This window comes from Puntigrus tetrazona, chromosome 9 (genome assembly GCF_018831695.1).
Source record: "Puntigrus tetrazona isolate hp1 chromosome 9, ASM1883169v1, whole genome shotgun sequence".
In the NCBI taxonomy this organism is placed as follows: domain Eukaryota; kingdom Metazoa; phylum Chordata; class Actinopteri; order Cypriniformes; family Cyprinidae; genus Puntigrus; species Puntigrus tetrazona.
The window spans coordinates 26,050,240-26,068,037 of NC_056707.1; the positions used below are offsets into that span (position 1 = coordinate 26,050,240).

The 17,798-nt window shown below is 36.9% G+C and overlaps 2 protein-coding genes and 1 long non-coding RNA gene across 3 annotated transcripts in view; 2 read left to right on the top strand and 1 right to left on the bottom strand.

Moving 5' to 3' along the window:
- slc4a10b (solute carrier family 4 member 10b) overlaps positions 1–8,894 on the top strand; it is a 55,372-nt gene extending 46,478 nt beyond the window's left edge. Inside the window, exons 18-26 of the mRNA XM_043249196.1 lie at positions 1–38; positions 929–1,180; positions 2,308–2,376; positions 3,232–3,405; positions 3,726–3,848; positions 5,554–5,618; positions 6,252–6,344; positions 7,807–7,843; positions 8,747–8,894. The exon at positions 1–38 is cut by the window's left edge and continues 124 nt beyond it. Coding sequence (XP_043105131.1) covers positions 1–38; positions 929–1,180; positions 2,308–2,376; positions 3,232–3,405; positions 3,726–3,848; positions 5,554–5,618; positions 6,252–6,344; positions 7,807–7,819 — 827 coding nt within the window. The 3' untranslated portion in view covers positions 7,820–7,843; positions 8,747–8,894. The remainder of the gene's footprint in view (positions 39–928; positions 1,181–2,307; positions 2,377–3,231; positions 3,406–3,725; positions 3,849–5,553; positions 5,619–6,251; positions 6,345–7,806; positions 7,844–8,746) is intronic.
- A 45-nt stretch (positions 8,895–8,939) lies between these two features.
- Positions 8,940–12,598, top strand: LOC122351253. Its single transcript, XR_006251719.1, has 2 exons — positions 8,940–12,316; positions 12,411–12,598. It is a non-coding gene; the product is annotated as an uncharacterized LOC122351253 (long non-coding RNA).
- Positions 12,599–14,972: 2,374 nt separating this feature from the next.
- On the bottom strand, positions 14,973–16,774 carry gcgb (glucagon b). The gene is made up of 4 exons (XM_043249390.1): positions 16,641–16,774; positions 16,438–16,543; positions 16,013–16,168; positions 14,973–15,198 (listed from the first exon to the last, which is right to left on the bottom strand). Exons 2-4 carry the CDS (start codon positions 16,536–16,538, stop codon positions 15,078–15,080), a joined length of 378 nt encoding a protein of 125 aa, XP_043105325.1. The 5' UTR covers positions 16,539–16,543; positions 16,641–16,774; the 3' UTR covers positions 14,973–15,077.
- Positions 16,775–17,798: the final 1,024 nt, after the last annotated feature.

Genomic DNA, 17,798 nt, shown 5'->3' on the forward strand with positions numbered 1-17,798 from the left:
CAGCTGTGATCATCAACAGGAAGGAGCACAAGCTGAAGGTGCTGCGAGTTTCCTTCAAGCCGCCTTTGAAAACATTTAAAGGAATAGTTCGCCCAAAAATGAAAATTACCCCACATTTACTCACCCCCGAGCCATCCTAGGCCAGCTTGGTAATGCTGGTGGCCCTTATTTTGAAGCTCCATGCCTATATTTCTATTTTTAAAATTATAACCCGACCTCAGACTCTACGTAAAATGTAAGCCGCATTCGAAGTGAAGTTCAGAAGAGAATAGACGAGCGAGGATAGAGCTATACTAAACGCCGGTAATGAAATAAAAGCTTAAAACGAATGCATCTTACGTCACACGCGAAGTCGGAGGTTAGCCAAGAAGGGAATATATTTGAGATATACACTCGATTCTTTCGAGAACGTGCATACAGCCGATGCTGGAAGTTATGATTTTTAAAAATACAAAAAAACGTTCTGCTTCAGAGGAAATGCGCTGTAAAAAACAATAGCTGTTTCAGCTTATTACCCTGCTGCCTTCATTTTGTTCGTGGAGTCAGCTAAAATGTAATGTAAATGACAACTAACGTATTTAGCAAAATTGTTTTTTACAGTATACGTTAATTCAGAGGCTCACGGGTTAGTTCCACAAAGCATATATCTGATATATGGAGCTTCAAAATAATATCCACCAGCATAACCAAGCAATAAATTTAAAAAAAACTGCACTGTAAAAAAAAAGTTGAGCCAACTTAAAATTCAGCAGATTTTTGAGTTTTCTGAACTTGCTGAAGCTGGTCGCCAAGTTAGCTCACCTTTTTTTTTTTTTACAGTGTATGTTATCTTAAAGAAGAAAGTCACATACACCTAGGATGGCTTGAGGATGATCATTTATGGGCGAACTATTCCTCTGACGCTTCGTTTGACGCCTTGTTTCTACAGAAAGGCTGTGGCTATCATCTGGACCTGTTCTGGGTGGGCGTGATGCTGGGCGTCTGCTCTCTGATGGGGCTGCCGTGGTTCGTGGCAGCCACGGTTCTGTCCATCACTCACGTCAACAGTCTGAAGCTGGAGTCCGAGTGTTCGGCGCCCGGAGAGCAGCCCAAGTTCCTCGGGATCAGAGAGCAGCGGATCACCGGCCTCATGATCTTCCTCCTCATGGGCTGCTCTGTATTCATGACCTCGGTGCTGAAGGTCCGGAGATGTTCACCGTTGCATTTACATTCATGCACATTCATTTAACCGAAATGATTCGCGTTGTATACGCGGTCTTCCAGAAACCCTTGTAAAAAAAGGCGTGCTTTTTTATCTTAACCGTGAACTTAAATACTTGAAAAGTCGATTTTTTAAAAACAAAAATAAAAGGAAAGTTTACTAGATGCAGAATTATGTACACCTTTAAAAAGCATACTGTTTTAAGATTCACTTTAGTTTTTGTTGTGCTTTTTGACTGATATAGTGAAGCACATGTAAAGAACTTGATTATAATTTTAGCTGAAGTATGTTATACAATATTGCATATAAAGCTAACACATTTTACATGTACTACATTGCAGCTTCATCATTACAAATGCGTAATTGCAAACATATTTAAGTGCGTGACATACACGTTTTAATAGAAATGACATTAAATCATATTTTACTGAATATTTTAATATATATTTAATATATATAAAACTAAATATTTGTCTGTAAATTCTGTCGGTAAGCATATTTGTGAAATTGTGAAATTACACAGTAACGTTCGATTCAAGTTTAATTCAAGTTCATTTATATGGCGCTTTTTACGATACAAATCATTGCAAAGCAGCTTTACAGGAAATTAAGTTTAAAGATGTGCATAAGACCTATTTAAGGGCTCAAATCACTCTTAAGTTCAGCTCATTGCATTTCATTTCATATAAAACACAATTCTAAAAAACGAATGAATTAATTGCAAACCGAAGCAATTAGGTATCAGGGTGAAAAAAAACGCAAAAAACAAACAAAAGTTCTAACGTCACTATTATTATTTTCATAGTAAGTACTTTTTCTTGAGGGTAGATTATTCATTTCCTGGGTATATAAATCATCAGGAAACAATCAGGTTTTTCTAGCGTTGTTCTCTGCTGTTTGAGTTACACTGTAGAAATGCTGTTTTAGAATAGGAGTCAAATTATATAATGATTATATAATAAAAACTAAATTAAAACTCAAATCTTGATTAGATAAAAGGCGCGAAATGATCACGCATTACAAAAAAAAACAATTGCAACATTTTAAGACGACCTCAAGGTAAATAACAAAAGGTAATGATAATGTTTATATTGTTTATTCCTTAGTTTATTCCAATGCCGGTGCTGTATGGAGTTTTTCTTTACATGGGTGCTTCTTCCCTGAGAGGAATACAGGTAAAAACACTAGAAACAAAGTCTGTTTATAGCAGCATTTCAAGCTTGACAAATTGACAATATATTGTTTTTTTCTGTTATTCTGTTAAAAGCATGCGTTATGCAAAACTTTAATGCAGTGTCCACAATACTATTTAAAGTATTTTAGTATCATTCAGATACAATTATTACTAATATCTTTTAGTTTTATAGTTTATATAGACAGATAGATTAGTAAGCTAGACAGATAGATAGATAGATTTTTTTATAATTTAGATAGATAGATAGACAGATATATAGACAGATAGATAGATAGCTAGTTAGACAGATAGATAGATAGATAGAACAACACTAAGATAGATAGATAGATATACAGTAACTGAAATAAGTGTTTAGCTTTTATTTTTATATTTTAGATAGATATATAGATAAATAAATAGATAGATGGATAGGTAGACAGATAGATAGATAGATAGATAGATAGATAGATAGACAGATATATAGATAGACAGATAGATAGATAGCTAGTTAGATAGATAGATAGATAGATAGATAGATAGCTAGTTAGATAGATAGATAAATAAAATGTATTAAATTATTTTTTCAGGTCTATGAAAACACTTTTAAGCTTAGGCTTCCTCATATACCCAGGTTTTCCAAGATTGTGTCAATCCTGGTTCTTCAAAGATATATAACAGATGAATAATAATTAAAAAAAATAACAATTTTTTTTTTTTGTTGCTTTTGCTTATTTCAAAGCTGTTGTAGTCGTGTTTTTGAGTAATTAAAGGATCATTTTAGGATGTTTTTTCCGAGGCTGCTGGTTGAGAGCCACTCCTTTAATGCACGCGTTTCTCCTTTTTTCTATTATTTCAGTTCTTCGACCGTTTGAGACTGTTCGGGATGCCGGCTAAACACCAGCCGGACTTCATTTACCTGAGGCACGTTCCTCTCCGAAAGGTTCACCTGTTCACCATCGTTCAGCTCAGCTGTCTGGTTCTCCTCTGGGTCATCAAGACCTCCAGAGCTGCCATCGTCTTTCCCATGATGGTACATGCATACTTACCACAGCATGCAAGCGCAGACCAGCTTCAAAAGTCACATGCATGCACGAAGGTCGTTTACACCACTAGACGAAGGTTTGGACAGATCCGCTTGTTCATCCTTCGGTCTCCAAAATCGTAATTATATTTTTAGTTCGGGAAACCAATTCGAATGTAGGTTGGCACAATACTAATCAGAAAGATCATACAGTCTGCCAAGCGTACGTCTGCTGGTGTAATTGCCTCGTGAAGCATCTCTCCACTGTTTCGACTCGACTGTTTTGCGAGTCATATGTGTTAATTGAATTAGCGATTTGCTCGCGGCAGGTGTTGGCGCTGGTCTTCATTAGAAAGCTGCTGGATTTTATCTTCACGAAGCGGGAGCTCAGCTGGCTCGATGACCTCATGCCCGAGAGCAAGAAGAAGAAACTGGAGGACGCTGAACGAGAGGTATACAGTTTGTTATCTAAATGTAACGTGCGCTATGAATAAGCACTTATAATACGGCTGCAGATGTCCCTGACATCAAAGATCAGAAGAGGGATTTTAGTGGACGCTTCTAATCAGTTCCTAAGATTTTATTATTTTTTTTTTTTTAAGGTTTTTTTTTTTTTTTTTTTTGGCTCACCAAGGTTCAGAACTACTGTAACATATTAGTACGATTTAAAATAATTAATTTTTATATACGCATATTTAAAATTGCAATTTATTTCTGTGATCAAAATTGATTTTTCAGCATCATTACTCCAGCGTCACTCGATCCTTCAGAAATCATTCGAATACGCTGATCTGAATCGTTGCTTAAAAAAATTTTGTTTTTGTGGAAACCGTGATACATTGTTTTAGAACGCTTTTAATGATTCTAAAGTCTTTTTTTGAAATATCGGAATTTTATACATTTGAATTTTGTCCTTAATTCATCCTTAGTTTGGAAAAGGTTTATTTCTAAGATTTTAAACAGTATTGCATATTAAGTCAAATCGTCATAAATGACATTTTATTTGACATATTTCTAAAAAGGTTTATTTATTTCAAGTCGCATATTTTTTTTAAATACATGGTTTCAGTTTTAGTGGCTTTTCCCGTTACTCATGATTTCCTAGATATGATTTAAGCTCAAAGATTTGTAAATGTGTGTATATATATATTTACATAATTAGAAAAATTATATTTATTCTAAAAATGCCCATGCAGTTTTTAATTTCAATGACTCTTTTCTGGTCTAGAAATCGCGCTTGTAACATCAGGCTACTGCATTTCTGACACAAAACATTCTTGACTTTCAGATCTTATTTTAATGCATGTTTTGCACATCTTACATAAATCATTTTGTGCATTTTTTCATTTCTACTTAAATCACTGCGTACGTCATTCTCACTTCTCCATTCAGGCGTGCTTTTACGTTGAGAATACCATTTGCGAACCATTCCTTTCGCGTTTTTGGCAGTTATGCGGTTCATGAGAACATGATTTTGGTTTTTAAACGGAAAAAAAAAATGTTTTTCAAAATCGACCGTATTTAATATTTTGCCACTCCGGTTGCTAGGCAGCGCTAATCCGTCACATAATTGAGATTATTAAAGTTTGCCACCGAAGTAACCTCCGTGCAAAAAATTTGGTGACTTCTTGCCACGGAGCGCCAAAGTTAGAGCTGTTTTTAAAAAAGAAAAATAGGGACCGGATAATAAACCTGCCACGAAAGCTTCACAGTCCGAGCCCCTTAAAAGCGCAAGTAATTAGCGTTTGGAAGACAATGTCCGTATAACTGAATGATGCAGGACGGGTTTATTTATGCGAGCTGAATGAAAGTAAAAGCATGAGTTTTCTTGAGGTCCCGCTTTAATGAGGAGATCTGATTTGTGCTCCAGTTTTGCAGTTTGTTTTTCCTGCATTCAGAGACTCTCTGACCTCCTGGCACGTCATCTCATGTTTTACTCTTGCTAAAATTGCCATGATGCGTTTCTTATAGAGGGACCCCGATTCACCCACCTCAGTATCCGAATGCATTCATTTCATGCCAAACAAATGGAACATGAATCGATCTGCCAAAATGTCCTTCAGCAAAGTTATTTAATCTCAAAGGGTCTCTGAAGTTCTCTTTGGCTGGACGGGAATAAAACTCTCTCTCGCTCCTTCTCCCTGTGTATACTGCCAGGAGGAGCAAAGTATTTTGGCAGAGGAAGAAGGAATCGTACAAGTGCCATTGGAGGGACATTACAAGTATGGACCAGATTTTCCTAACTAAGTCTCACAATAGCAAGCCACGCTAGGTTCTGTTGGTTTATTAAAACAATAGGGCGATGCTTGACAGAGATTTTACCGTACGAAGCGAAAAACAATGCAATTGTATCATAATATAAAATTAAATTAATTAAAAAGACCGCAAAACCAGCCGTAAAGGTGCATTTGTACGTTTTTTACGCTGAACAAATAATCTTTGCATTGATAGCTATCACAGCTATCTGAAAATCTGGTGCAAAAAAAATTGAAATATTGAGAAATTCATAGCGACGCATGTTACTGATGAAAAAATAAGCTTTGATATATTTGCGGTACGAAATCGCCAAAATATCTGGAACATGATCTTTTAGTATCCTAATGATTTGTGGCATAAATAAATTTTGCTACGAATATACAGCATGACTGGTTTTGTGCTCCAGGGTCACAGATGTTAAGGTAATAAGTAACAAATTGTAATTATTGATATTTATTAATAATTGAAATGAGCAATTGTTGTGACTTACTCACCACTGCATTAGAATTTGGACTCAAACGATGTTTTACGATTGATTTCATGCACTCACAAAATGATTAATGGCATATTTTATCGATGTTTTTATCGCTTATTTTCAGAGATGATCCTTCTACTATCAACATCACCGACGAAATGTCCAAAGGCTCCTTCGGAAGTACTTGGAACTCCAAAACTGATCTGAACACAAAAAGGTTTTGATTTATTTTCGTATTATTTATTTATTTTTTGTATAAGCGAACTGCTCATGCCTCGACTGCCAGAAAACCTCTCTGCAACCAGCCGCACGATTTGAAGAATCATTCATGTTTACGTCACTCGGTTGTAAATGGTGCAGACGAGTCACATTCTCCAGTTTATTTATTCGGAAAGTCATATAAAAATAACCCTCATTATGCTATATTAATCTTGAGATTTAGTTTTTTGTTTTCTTTTCATTAGTGCAGGTTTTGCTTTTGTCTTTTGAGTATAGTTTTTGGCTTTATTTACCCATAAACTGATGTGCATGAGCTTTTGTTCAATAAATTCCAAAAACAAAAACTAATTGATTGGAAAAAAAACATTGAATCCAATAGTTGGTAATAATATAGCATAACGCTTAGTCATTTTTGACCTGGGAAAAACGGCCTGTGTAACAAGGTCGAAAAAAAATCACCAGTAAGTACAAAATTTTAACACATTTTTGGGGATTATTCTTAGCACTAACTACAATTTTTCAGAAAAAAGAAATTCCTTTGCAGGTCAAAAGCCATAAAACAGCTTTTGACATTCGATTGTTATTAAAATCAATATATATAGTCAATGCATTTGTAAAAAAAAATGTTTAAACTATTTTATTACTTTACTTTAGTATTGATTGCGGACAGAAAAGTAACCGTCGGGTAGGGTTTTGTACATTAGCTTTCAAAAAAAAAGGTGTCCTGCACCTTTAAATGCTCATTACTTGGAAACACATGCACAAATATGGTGTTACATTAGGGTTGGGCATCATTTGTTTTGTTTTTTTCGATACTGGTGCAATTGTTGAGTTTGGTGCTTGTACCGATACCAAAAATTTGCCCAAAAAGGCTGGATTGGCTATCAGCGCTATAAAAACATGACGTCGATCGCTGTAATGATGTCCAATTTAGACATCGGCTGATGTTGACATTCGTTGTTTTTATGTCGTGTGACCCAAATGCAACGTTAAGTCAACGTCAACCCGGTTTTCATTTTCAACCCGAAACGCAACGGCGTCCCAAAATCAATCTGACGTTATTTAGCTGTCCGGTGCCTGGAGGGTACAGCAAAGACGATAAACACTCGACAAAAGGAAGCATTTGACTGGTATTGCGGATTAAAACGGTTATGATGATCTCTTTTGTTGGACAACAGGTTTAGCTTTAGCTTAGCTTCAGGCGTTGAAGCGCGTTTAGCTCAGCTAGCTAACGGAAGGCTATCTGCATTCACGTGCTCTTATTCAAGTTGTGTTTTTAAGTTGAAACGTGAAAACAACAAGCACACTCGCCGTGCTGCAAAGATTTGTTGGGATCGTCGTTCGGACATGGCACTGAAATTCGGTTACTTGGGTAGTTAGGTTTCGGTAACCCAACCCTATGCATTTTTTGTCCATTTACTCAGTCGTTTTGAATTAATTACTTTTTCTTTTGTAATTAGCCTCCTTTCCTAAGCTTGCAGATGCTGATCCCCAAAGGTGAGCACCCTGTACTGTTGTCATAGCAACAATCCACGTCACCGTACCATCCCATCATGTCTTTCTTTGCATGGCAACAAGTATTTTGACCAAATTGGCGGCGTTTGACAGATTTGATTGTAATCCATCTGGAACAGACATTTACCATTATGTGTCTTTCCAAAACGGTTTGAATTCTGCCCAATTTTTTTCCCATCCAGTTAGTCAGTCGAAAACAATAAATCATTCACATCTCTCTGGAAGTGTCAGACAAAGATAGACAGCATGTGATCCTCTTTTGTTGTTGTTGTTTTGTTTTTTTTTTACTACTCGGACAGAAAAAAATGTTAAATCAGCTGTGAGCGTGTGTGAGGTCCGCTAGCTGCTGAACATGGATTATTATTGAGATCATCGTGTGTTTTAAGCAAATCTAATTCGACATGAATACTCGAAGGAATAATTCATCGAAAAACATTTTTTGTCGGAGAAATGCACTGAATCTCAGGCCATCCAGGATGTAGATGAGTCTGTTTCTTCGTTAGAAGAGATTTGGAGAGATGTGGCATTCGATCGCTTCACTTGCGGCGAATGGGTGCCGTCAGAACAGCTGATAAAAAAAGCATCACAATAATTCACAAGTAATCCACACCGTTCCAGTCAATCAGTTAATGTTGTATGAAACGAAAAGCTGTACGTCTGTAAGAAACAAATCCATCATTAAGGTATTTTTAAAACTGTCCATAATCCATAACGCTTTTTCCAGTCTACAGATTCCTGCCTTAATATAACTTATATAGTATTACTGAAAATCATTTTCTCTATGGAGAAAATAAACAGGATTCACTGAACAATCAATATGCACTAAAGAGATTGCAATTTAGGGTATTACGAGTGAACTAATTCCCTTTTTATGTCATTTTTCAGCTTGTCTAATACAAAAGTGCACAAGGAGTGTTGATGGAAAGAAGATTCACTGTGCTCACACACAGACACACACACACACACACACACACACAGACACACACACACATAGACACACACACACACACACACACACACACACAGACACACACACACATAGACACACACACAGACACACACACACACACACACACACACACACACACACACACACACACACACACACACACACACACACACACACACACACACACACATGCACACATGCACACATGCACACACACAGACACACACACACACACACACACACACACGCGCGCATTTACCTAGCTATCCAAATAGACGTATTGTTTTTAAAGAAATGGTTCACAAAAAATGAAATATATCGAATAAATATATTTGTTTATTGATTTATTTTTTGTTAACCATTCCTATAGGTATAAATAATGCACATTATAATTGCTTCACACTAACCCATACATATACTCAACCTCTAAACCGAAAAAAGTATATCTTTCACATTTATACTATAATTCTCCTTAAGTTGTTACAGATTTAATTAACGTACTGACACTTTTTTCTAGCCTTTCTGACCTTAAAGTATTGCTAGTTTACAAGTAAACGCACTGTCTAATAACTGGTTTGACACGTCGTCTCCCTGTCTCGTCTTGTGTTTCTCTATTTTTCAATTATATCCCAATGCTACGCTTTTTAGCTTCTAGATGTAAAGCCTGTACATATAGTAATACCAGCGAATAAAGCAGTGATTGTTGTGTGGGAGATGACATTTTCCACTTTTATTTGAAATGCTTTCTTTTTGGGGGTTTTTTGCACAACTTTCACTTCCCTAAAGGTATAGTTTTAAATGTGTAGACAATATCGACCGTTAGTCGGGCAATTAATAGCCGTCCTGTCATTAAAATGCATGCATCACAGTTTTTGTATTCATGTTTCGGGCCGGTGAAGAAACACTCTGTTCATATAAAGTTAGAGGTTCACCGTAAGGCTAAGTGATATAGCTTAACCACATGTATCATATTGTTCAGCTTTTTGATGATATTCAGTATATTCGATACTAGATTTAACATTGCCATATTGTGTCCTCAAGCCAGACACTTGCTTGAGGGTCAGTATTTAATGTAGTCGGCGTATTTACTTTTTATAGATGCTCGAGTAAAAAGCATACTGTAAGTTCTGCAATATCATCGGTATCGGAGACTTTTTTTGTTTTGCATTCACGCAAATGTTAATCAAAGAAAATTCACTTTAGCTGTTACTGTTTTTTTTTGTTGCTGCAAGAATCTGTACCGAGAATGCTGCTTGTGTAAATATTATTTCCATCAGAGTTTTTACCTCTGTTTTGAAGGCTGTGTGTGGATACTCACGATGCCAAAGTGTGGGTGTGTTTTCACGCTAATAATGGCGGTGGAGAGACATCTGGAGTCATATCAGCTGCACATCAGTAAACCGTTCCCTCGAAATGATTGTCTGTAACATCTCCTGTGAGCAAAACGAATGCTTTCACTGGATACTGTAGATGCAGACTGCATTCCCTTTTATTCCCCGAAGTAAAGCAATAGCGTTTCAGAAGCGCGGGTCTATCCAATAATGAAGGTTTTGCATGTTGAAGTCACCATGGTGGTTAATAATTTCCATTTTAAAACGTTATATGGCTATGTGTGTTTATAACAAAACAGATGAGATTTTTAAATCACACCTACTTTAACATGATTACCGTAAATCGATTTAATTGTTTTGCTTTTATTATGTACATTTGTTTTGTGTATGGCTTGCGATCTTCACACGCAGTCGGCTTGATTTTGAAAGACGAGTGATTGTTTCACGTTTTATTCAATTGTTGACTTATGCTTAAGTCCTATTGCATTGCTATAATAATATGTCGTTTTGATGTTTCTCTAAATTAACTTGAACTTTCACTATATCCTCTTAAGTCTGTGTGGTGTGACTTTGGGATCTTTTATGTGTATTTTTTTTTAGTTTGAGTCATGACATAAGCATAACCTTCATTTGCACTTGTTCTTCGTGAAGCGTGAGGGAACAAATGAGACTTTTCTGGAGATTTTGTTCCTGCTATTTCTTCTACAGTGAAATAAAAGCTCTGCCGTATGAATATGGATGTATGCCTTGATTAAATATCTCACACCTTGCTTCTTTAATTACCAAGAAATATAATGCACAGTATGTCATATGTGACCCCGGGCCACAAAACCAATCATAAGCGGCAGTTATTTTTAAATGGAGATTTATAGATCATATTGAAGCTGCTTTACATTGAAAATCTGGAATCTGATGGTGCAAAAGAATTGAGAAAACTACCTTTAAAGCGTCCAAATGAATTCTTGCAACGCATATTACTAATCAAAAGAAGTATTGATGTATTTACAGTCATATCTTCATGAAACACAGTCTTTGCTTAATATCCCAATCTATAATTTTGACCCATGCAATGTATTGTTGGCTATACCTACATAAGAGTCACATTTCAGCCTGACATAAGATACAGTTTGATGAAAAATGTGGGTTTTCTTGTGGATGTAGTGTGACGGAAAAAAGCTTGAGTCGTATTTGACCTTAAATGCCCGAATCATTCTTGGGGCCAAAGAATAAATATTTTTTGTGAGCTAAGAGTAATGATATTAGAGCAAACATCTTCAAGTGCATCCACGGATTTGTTGCTAATAATATACTGAACTGCTGTTTCACTGGCGCCAGTAGAATCGAAGCTTTACAAAGTTTCAGATCAGTTGAACCAACTGCTTCTCAAAACATCAGACGCTGCTGACACCTGCTGGTTCAAAACAGTGTAAAAGCACAATAACTAGGCCCGAACATAATGAAAGACGCTATTTGCAATAATATCAGTAAAGCTTTAAATAAAATGTCCAGTGTGTAAAAATGTGCTGAAGTAGATGGCTGTAATGAATCAGGTGGTGTAAGCTCTCTTGACGTCTAAAGCATTGAAGCACTGCATTCAGCAGCACAGTCTGAAATCTGGGATCCAAAATAATCCAAAAATAGGATTCTACAGCTCCTAGGTGTTCATTTTTAATCAAGTTGTTTGCGAGGCCAACGGTCAGTTTCTGTGCCTTTTCACTGATTTTATGGAACTACATTCTGACAATAGGTATGATCTTTGAAGCTTTGACCAACCTCTCAGCGGAAAGTTCAACTGTTTTTTGCGCGATTGAAGGAGGAATGGGCTTGAAGTCACTGGCCAAGGCTCTAGTGTTGGTGTCCGAGGATGTTCGAACATCTCCTTAAACCCTTGGAATCAAGACGAATGCACACTTCCACCTCCCGAATAAGCTCATTTTGGGCTGGATTGTGGATGGTTTCTCAGCGGCATCGGCGCTGGATCTGAAGAAGATACCACTTCTTGCACTGATCTGCTGTCTGAGAGAGGCCTTTTTCACCACGAGATTTAAGGTGTGAGCAAAGCAGAGACTGTGTCTGATCTGAAGAGCCGTGTTTGAGGCATGGTCAGTGACTCTCTCTTATTCCCGACGCCTTCTTTAATGCGCTAAGCTTCAGGGAATTCAAAAAAGTTACAAGGTAAGCATCCATGCTCACGTCTCATGTGTTTATCAGTGTTTGCTTTCTTAAATCTCCTCCACCACCTTCAATTTTGTCATTTCATACCTTGCAGCAACTGTGTCCTTCACTGCATGCCTTGTATGAAGCACATGCCGACTCAAGCTTCATTACAATTGCCACGAAGCCCTCGTTCTCCTCCACTAAAAATGACTGCAAATCCATGATTACCACGTCCACTAGAGCTTCATCAGTGTCTTTTTGCTTTGCTAAAAAAAATAAAATAAATAACATAAACCGGTATACTGTGTGCATGTCATTTATAGAAAGCTTAGAGTACTTGACATATTATCTCACCACTTTAGGCAATTAGAGAACCAGAATACTTGTCTAGGTACACCGGACGTTTGCCCATTAACTCTTGGGTTGCTTGCACTGCAAAACATCTTATTTAATAGTAAAAATCTGGCGGCATCTTGTGATTAACTAACTGCCTCCTGCACTGACAACTGAGCATGTACACAAACAGTTGATTAACTTAAGTTTTATTAACGTTCAAGAGCAGCTACAACCATATCAGACCTTTTCAAGGGGTCATTTAAGAGCAGCACCAGTGTTGCCAAATAGGATGGAAGATTTCCAGCCCGCCCAAAACTGTCTAAATGTTATAGAATGTAAATCAAAGTTGAAACGTTCTATTTTTATCTCCTTAAAACAAAATAATTAGATATATTTCCCGTATAAAACGGGGGGAATACAAAAATGATTAAAACATGCAAGCTGGCAGACACGGTCAAGACGGTAATAAAGAAATTAACCAACACCCTCGACAAAGCGCGCCATTTTCAACAAACCAGTTAAGCAGCGTTCTTCCAATGAACAATTTATATGTTTGAAAACCGCCAAACTGACCCAAAACCACCCCAAATTTCGTCAAATGTCGCCATTTCAAATTTTCGTCAAAACCGAAAGCCGCCCAATCTGGCAACACCGATAGCGAGTTTGCGGAAACCACGTGACTTGTTCGACACGCTCCTCGAGTAACTGATTCGAAACAAAAGATTCGTTACTGAGTGAAAAAAAATCGGCCCTGAGCGTCTTGTAATTTTTTTTAGGAGGGCGAATGGACGCTTCGTTCGTTCACGTGCTCTCGAAATAACGATGGTGAGTCGCTTTAAATGTTATTACGGTGGTTTCACAAAAACACCATGCTGTTTTTAGACAAACAAAAACATTTCCGAATGCCGCAGACGCCCGTCAAGATGTTAAAAAAACGCAAACACAGGCCAAAAGCTTTCAAGTGTCACCTGTACACGATGAATTAATGTAAACCGGCACACTTTTTTTGCCATGGAGATGATTGGGAGAATTACGTTGAATTAATCATAATGCATAATTAAATAATTACGCCGAATTAATCAATTCAAATGAACATACAGCACTTTCGCGTTTTTAGCACGAATTGTTTTTTTTAAAAGCAATTACAACATTACAAATTTTCACTGAGACTAATACGACGATACTGTTTCAAATATACAATTCCAGCCTCAATCTAAAATCTTAATTTTATTTATGTAGCTTGCAGCTTCGTTGTAACTGATGTTTGTTTTTCTGCTGGTTTCTACCGTATTTGTATTTTCGGTTTCTGGTTTCTGCCACGAAAATCTCCTAAAATGCTGACGTGGCATTAACCGAATACACGCTCCTACTTATTAACTGAAGAATTTAGTTTATCAAAATATATTTTTTCAAAGTGTATATAAATGAACAAGGAGGCCGTTGAGGACAAAAATGGCATCATAAAACTTGCTCTAAACACATGGGTTTTTAAAGAGCTAGCCTCGACCGACAGCTAGCGTCACACGCCTATTAAGTGTGTTTATATAGGTTCTCCTCTGTTAAAACGAGCGTTGGCTTGTTATTAAGTGTGTGTGTGTGTTTTTTTTTGGCGAACAGATGGTTTGTAGCATCAGCTGACAGCTCAGAGAGAGACCTGCTCCCAGGGCGGGCCCCGTCTCTGGCACCGGAGCCGGTTTCTTCTTGTTGAAGGACCGGAGACGTGCGGCCCCCGGGGCGCCTGACAGCGCCGGATAATTGACACATTTCCACAAGGCTTCGGTGACTCCCGTCTCCCGTCGGCGTCACGTTAGATACGGCGAGGTAAGCAGAAGTGGCGCATCGGGCCTGTTTAGCGCGCCGAAGTTCGTCCTCCTCGGGGGACCAGCGGCGAAGATGGCACGAAAAGGCACCTGAAGCGACTCTGAACTCGCGTTTGTCATTCTGGCAGAGTGATTGAAGCTGTTTGACGCGCGGATGTCTTCCCGCGTGAATTCGCAAGCGTTCGCTCGCAGGCCTGCTTGACAAATAACGGCTCAGATAGTCTGTTTCTCAAAGGGACGGAGCGGCCTTATCTGAACAAAGGTCGAATTCCTGCCTTTTTAAGTTAAACCAATGCTTTTCTGCATTGTTTATGCAACACCGTAGCCGCATAAGTTTATCGTGCGATTGATGAATGCATCACTTTGAATGCATCACACATTATTAGCTTAAATGCGTTTTTAAGTTTTCTCATGTCTCATATTTTGGATTACTACGCCAATAGTTGGAATCACTGTAGTTTTCTTTTAACCATGTTTATCCTCAAACGTTGCTCAAGACACCAAAAAACACCAAGCGCTTCATTTGAAGAAAGATTTATTTGCATGATTCGGAGAAACTGACAGCACTAGGCGTTATAAAACAGAGTCGAGCAGGCTAGTTTTTATCTGGTCGCCGCCAGTCCTCATTCCCGTCGTCCTCTCCCCGTTTTGAGCCAGGACACAAACTCTTTTGCCGCCTGGTCCTGCAGGTAAGAGCTGACGTCGCTGGTGAATGTGCCGTCTGCGTGCCGTCGCGTGGGGACTCTGGAGAAAAACAGCGGTATTGTTTATGGAAAGGGCGATATTCTTCCTGTCAGATTTAGAAAGGACATCAAAACGTATACAGTACGGTTCAAAGGAAAGAAAGGTGAATTTTTATTCAAGAAATTGACAATAAAGGTTTATCATTTAAATAAATGATGTTCATCTAAGGTTTTCCACAAAAATATGGAGCAGTACAACTATTTTTAACATTAATAATAATGTTTCTTGAGCAACAAATCGGCATATTAAAATGATTTTTAAAGGATCATGCGACATTGAAGACTAGAATAAATAATTTTATAAATTATATATAAAATAATAAAAAAATGTAAAACTTTTTTTTTTTTTTTTTTTTTAATTTTCAAATATTTTTTCATATTTTTTTATTATGCTATCATGTTTTTATTGCTATTTTTCTTTTTCTTTTATCAAATAACTCATCTGCAGTTTGACTTGCATGCATTTTTTGGGGAGAATTGTTAAAAACAAAGTAATTTTTTTTTTTACTATTTCTATTTAAATAGAAAACAGTTATATAAAATTCTAATTAGTCTAATAGTATTTCACTAGATTTCAAAAGATCAAAAACATAAAAAATAAAACATAAATTAGCCGTTCATATGCTGTAGTCATGTCATGTGGGCAGTTGCTATAATTTAAATAAATGTCCAACTAGTGAGTACCATGTAAAATTATAATTAAATTATAATAAAATTGAATAATCTTCTATAAAATGTCAGATGTAGTAATTTTTTATTTTTTTTTATTTTTATTTTTAAATATACTTTTATAGATTTTTATAACTGAAACTTACCCGCTTCTCTTGGAGTTCATTAACCACTGAACGAAGTCTTGTGCTCTCCTGGTCTCCAGGTATTTGCTGTAATCGTTTGAGAATGTGCCTTCTGAATGTCTCTTCATGTTGTTTGCTTCTCTTGGGTCATTAAATAGTGCGTCCTCGGACATAAGGCTGGAAGTCGGTATCAAACATGCCAAAAATAATCAATGTGTCTGAAATGTGCATCAACATATTTCAAAAAAAGCATTTCATTGAATGTATTAGTGACGTGCAGCAAAATTAGAAATATTATAGAAGATTTAATTGTCATAAAATAATTCTCTTTAAGTAACATACAGTTCCTTTTTGAGGTCAGTTGTGTTTTATTGCATTGCTGCAATAAAAATCCCGTCTGCCTAGACCATTTAAAATGAGTTATTTGTGAACGTAGTTACTCTGACCTGGAGTTATCTTCCATGTTTTCTTGTATGGGCATCTGCAGGCTGCTCTGGATCAGAATAAGAAGTAAAAGTCCAATGAAGGCGTAGATCTTTGTCATCATCTTACCTGAGGATCAGACCGTACAGCTGCTCAGTAACCCATTAATGCGTTCGACCTCAAAAAAAATATATACAGCAAAGTGACAAAAAGCTGTCCGGCTCACCTGGGTTGCGTCGGGTCCTCACGGAGAAATAAAGTCAAAAGATTTTGATGTTGCCTCACTGGTTTCTCCTTCCTGGCTCCCAGAGCGATTTCACGGTCCCAGCCTGATGTTCTGAGTCTTATATAGTGATGCCCAGGTGGCGTGATCCACACACACACACACACACACACACACACACACACACGTACACAGACGCACACTTGTTAGTTTCAATCCATTAGTTTCAATGCATCAATGTATTTGCACTGTGAACCTGTTTAAAAAGAGAGATGGGGAGATGGTCAAACGAGTCAAAAAGTCACTTAAGGGAAAAGTCAAACACGATTCTGTCCTGTTACGAGGGAGAGCAAATAATTGCACAGGATGAGACGCATTCAGTCAGATTTCCAGGCAGTGATGTGTGCGCTCTGCAGAGCTTTCTTGTCGTGTCTTTTTTTCCATCAATAAACTCCTCCTGCAATACGCTGAAAAAATTTGTAAAATTTACAGTTTACTTTCAAGCAATTTTCACTCTGAAAGTGCTAGTAAATTCATAAATAATTTCGAAGAAGTAACATGACACGCACTGTATTGTGAAAATTGTGAATTTCGAAAGACTGAAATGGTGTTTTCTTATAAGACATACTCCAATAATTGTTTTTTGTACACACACACATATACATATATATATATATATATATATATATATATATATATATATATATATATTTTTTTTTTTTTTTTATTGTATGTCTTATAAGAAAACACCATTTCAGTCTTTCAAAATTCATAATTTTTATATATATATATAATATATATATAATTTATTATTTATTTTCTGGGCTATTCTTTATTTATAAATATGTAAACGTTTGTAAGTTATGCTTTTCAGCTGCAGCTTTTCTACTGCATGTCATTAATTTTTGACTTTCTAAATTCTATAAATTATATCAGGGAACTTCCCTGAGGATTCTCAATAGAACTAGTAACAGTAACATATTCATGGCATTTTATTTCCTTGTCTAACTTGGACATCCTTTATAACTAGCAAAAGCAGCTCGACCAACCCTTCTAAACTAGCAGCTTGAGCTGTTTTAAAGCTTAACCGGTGGTGCATTAAAGTAGTTTAAGGTTGTGCCGCGTTGGAAAGTTAGGTTTCCTAACTGAGTGGTCATTGTG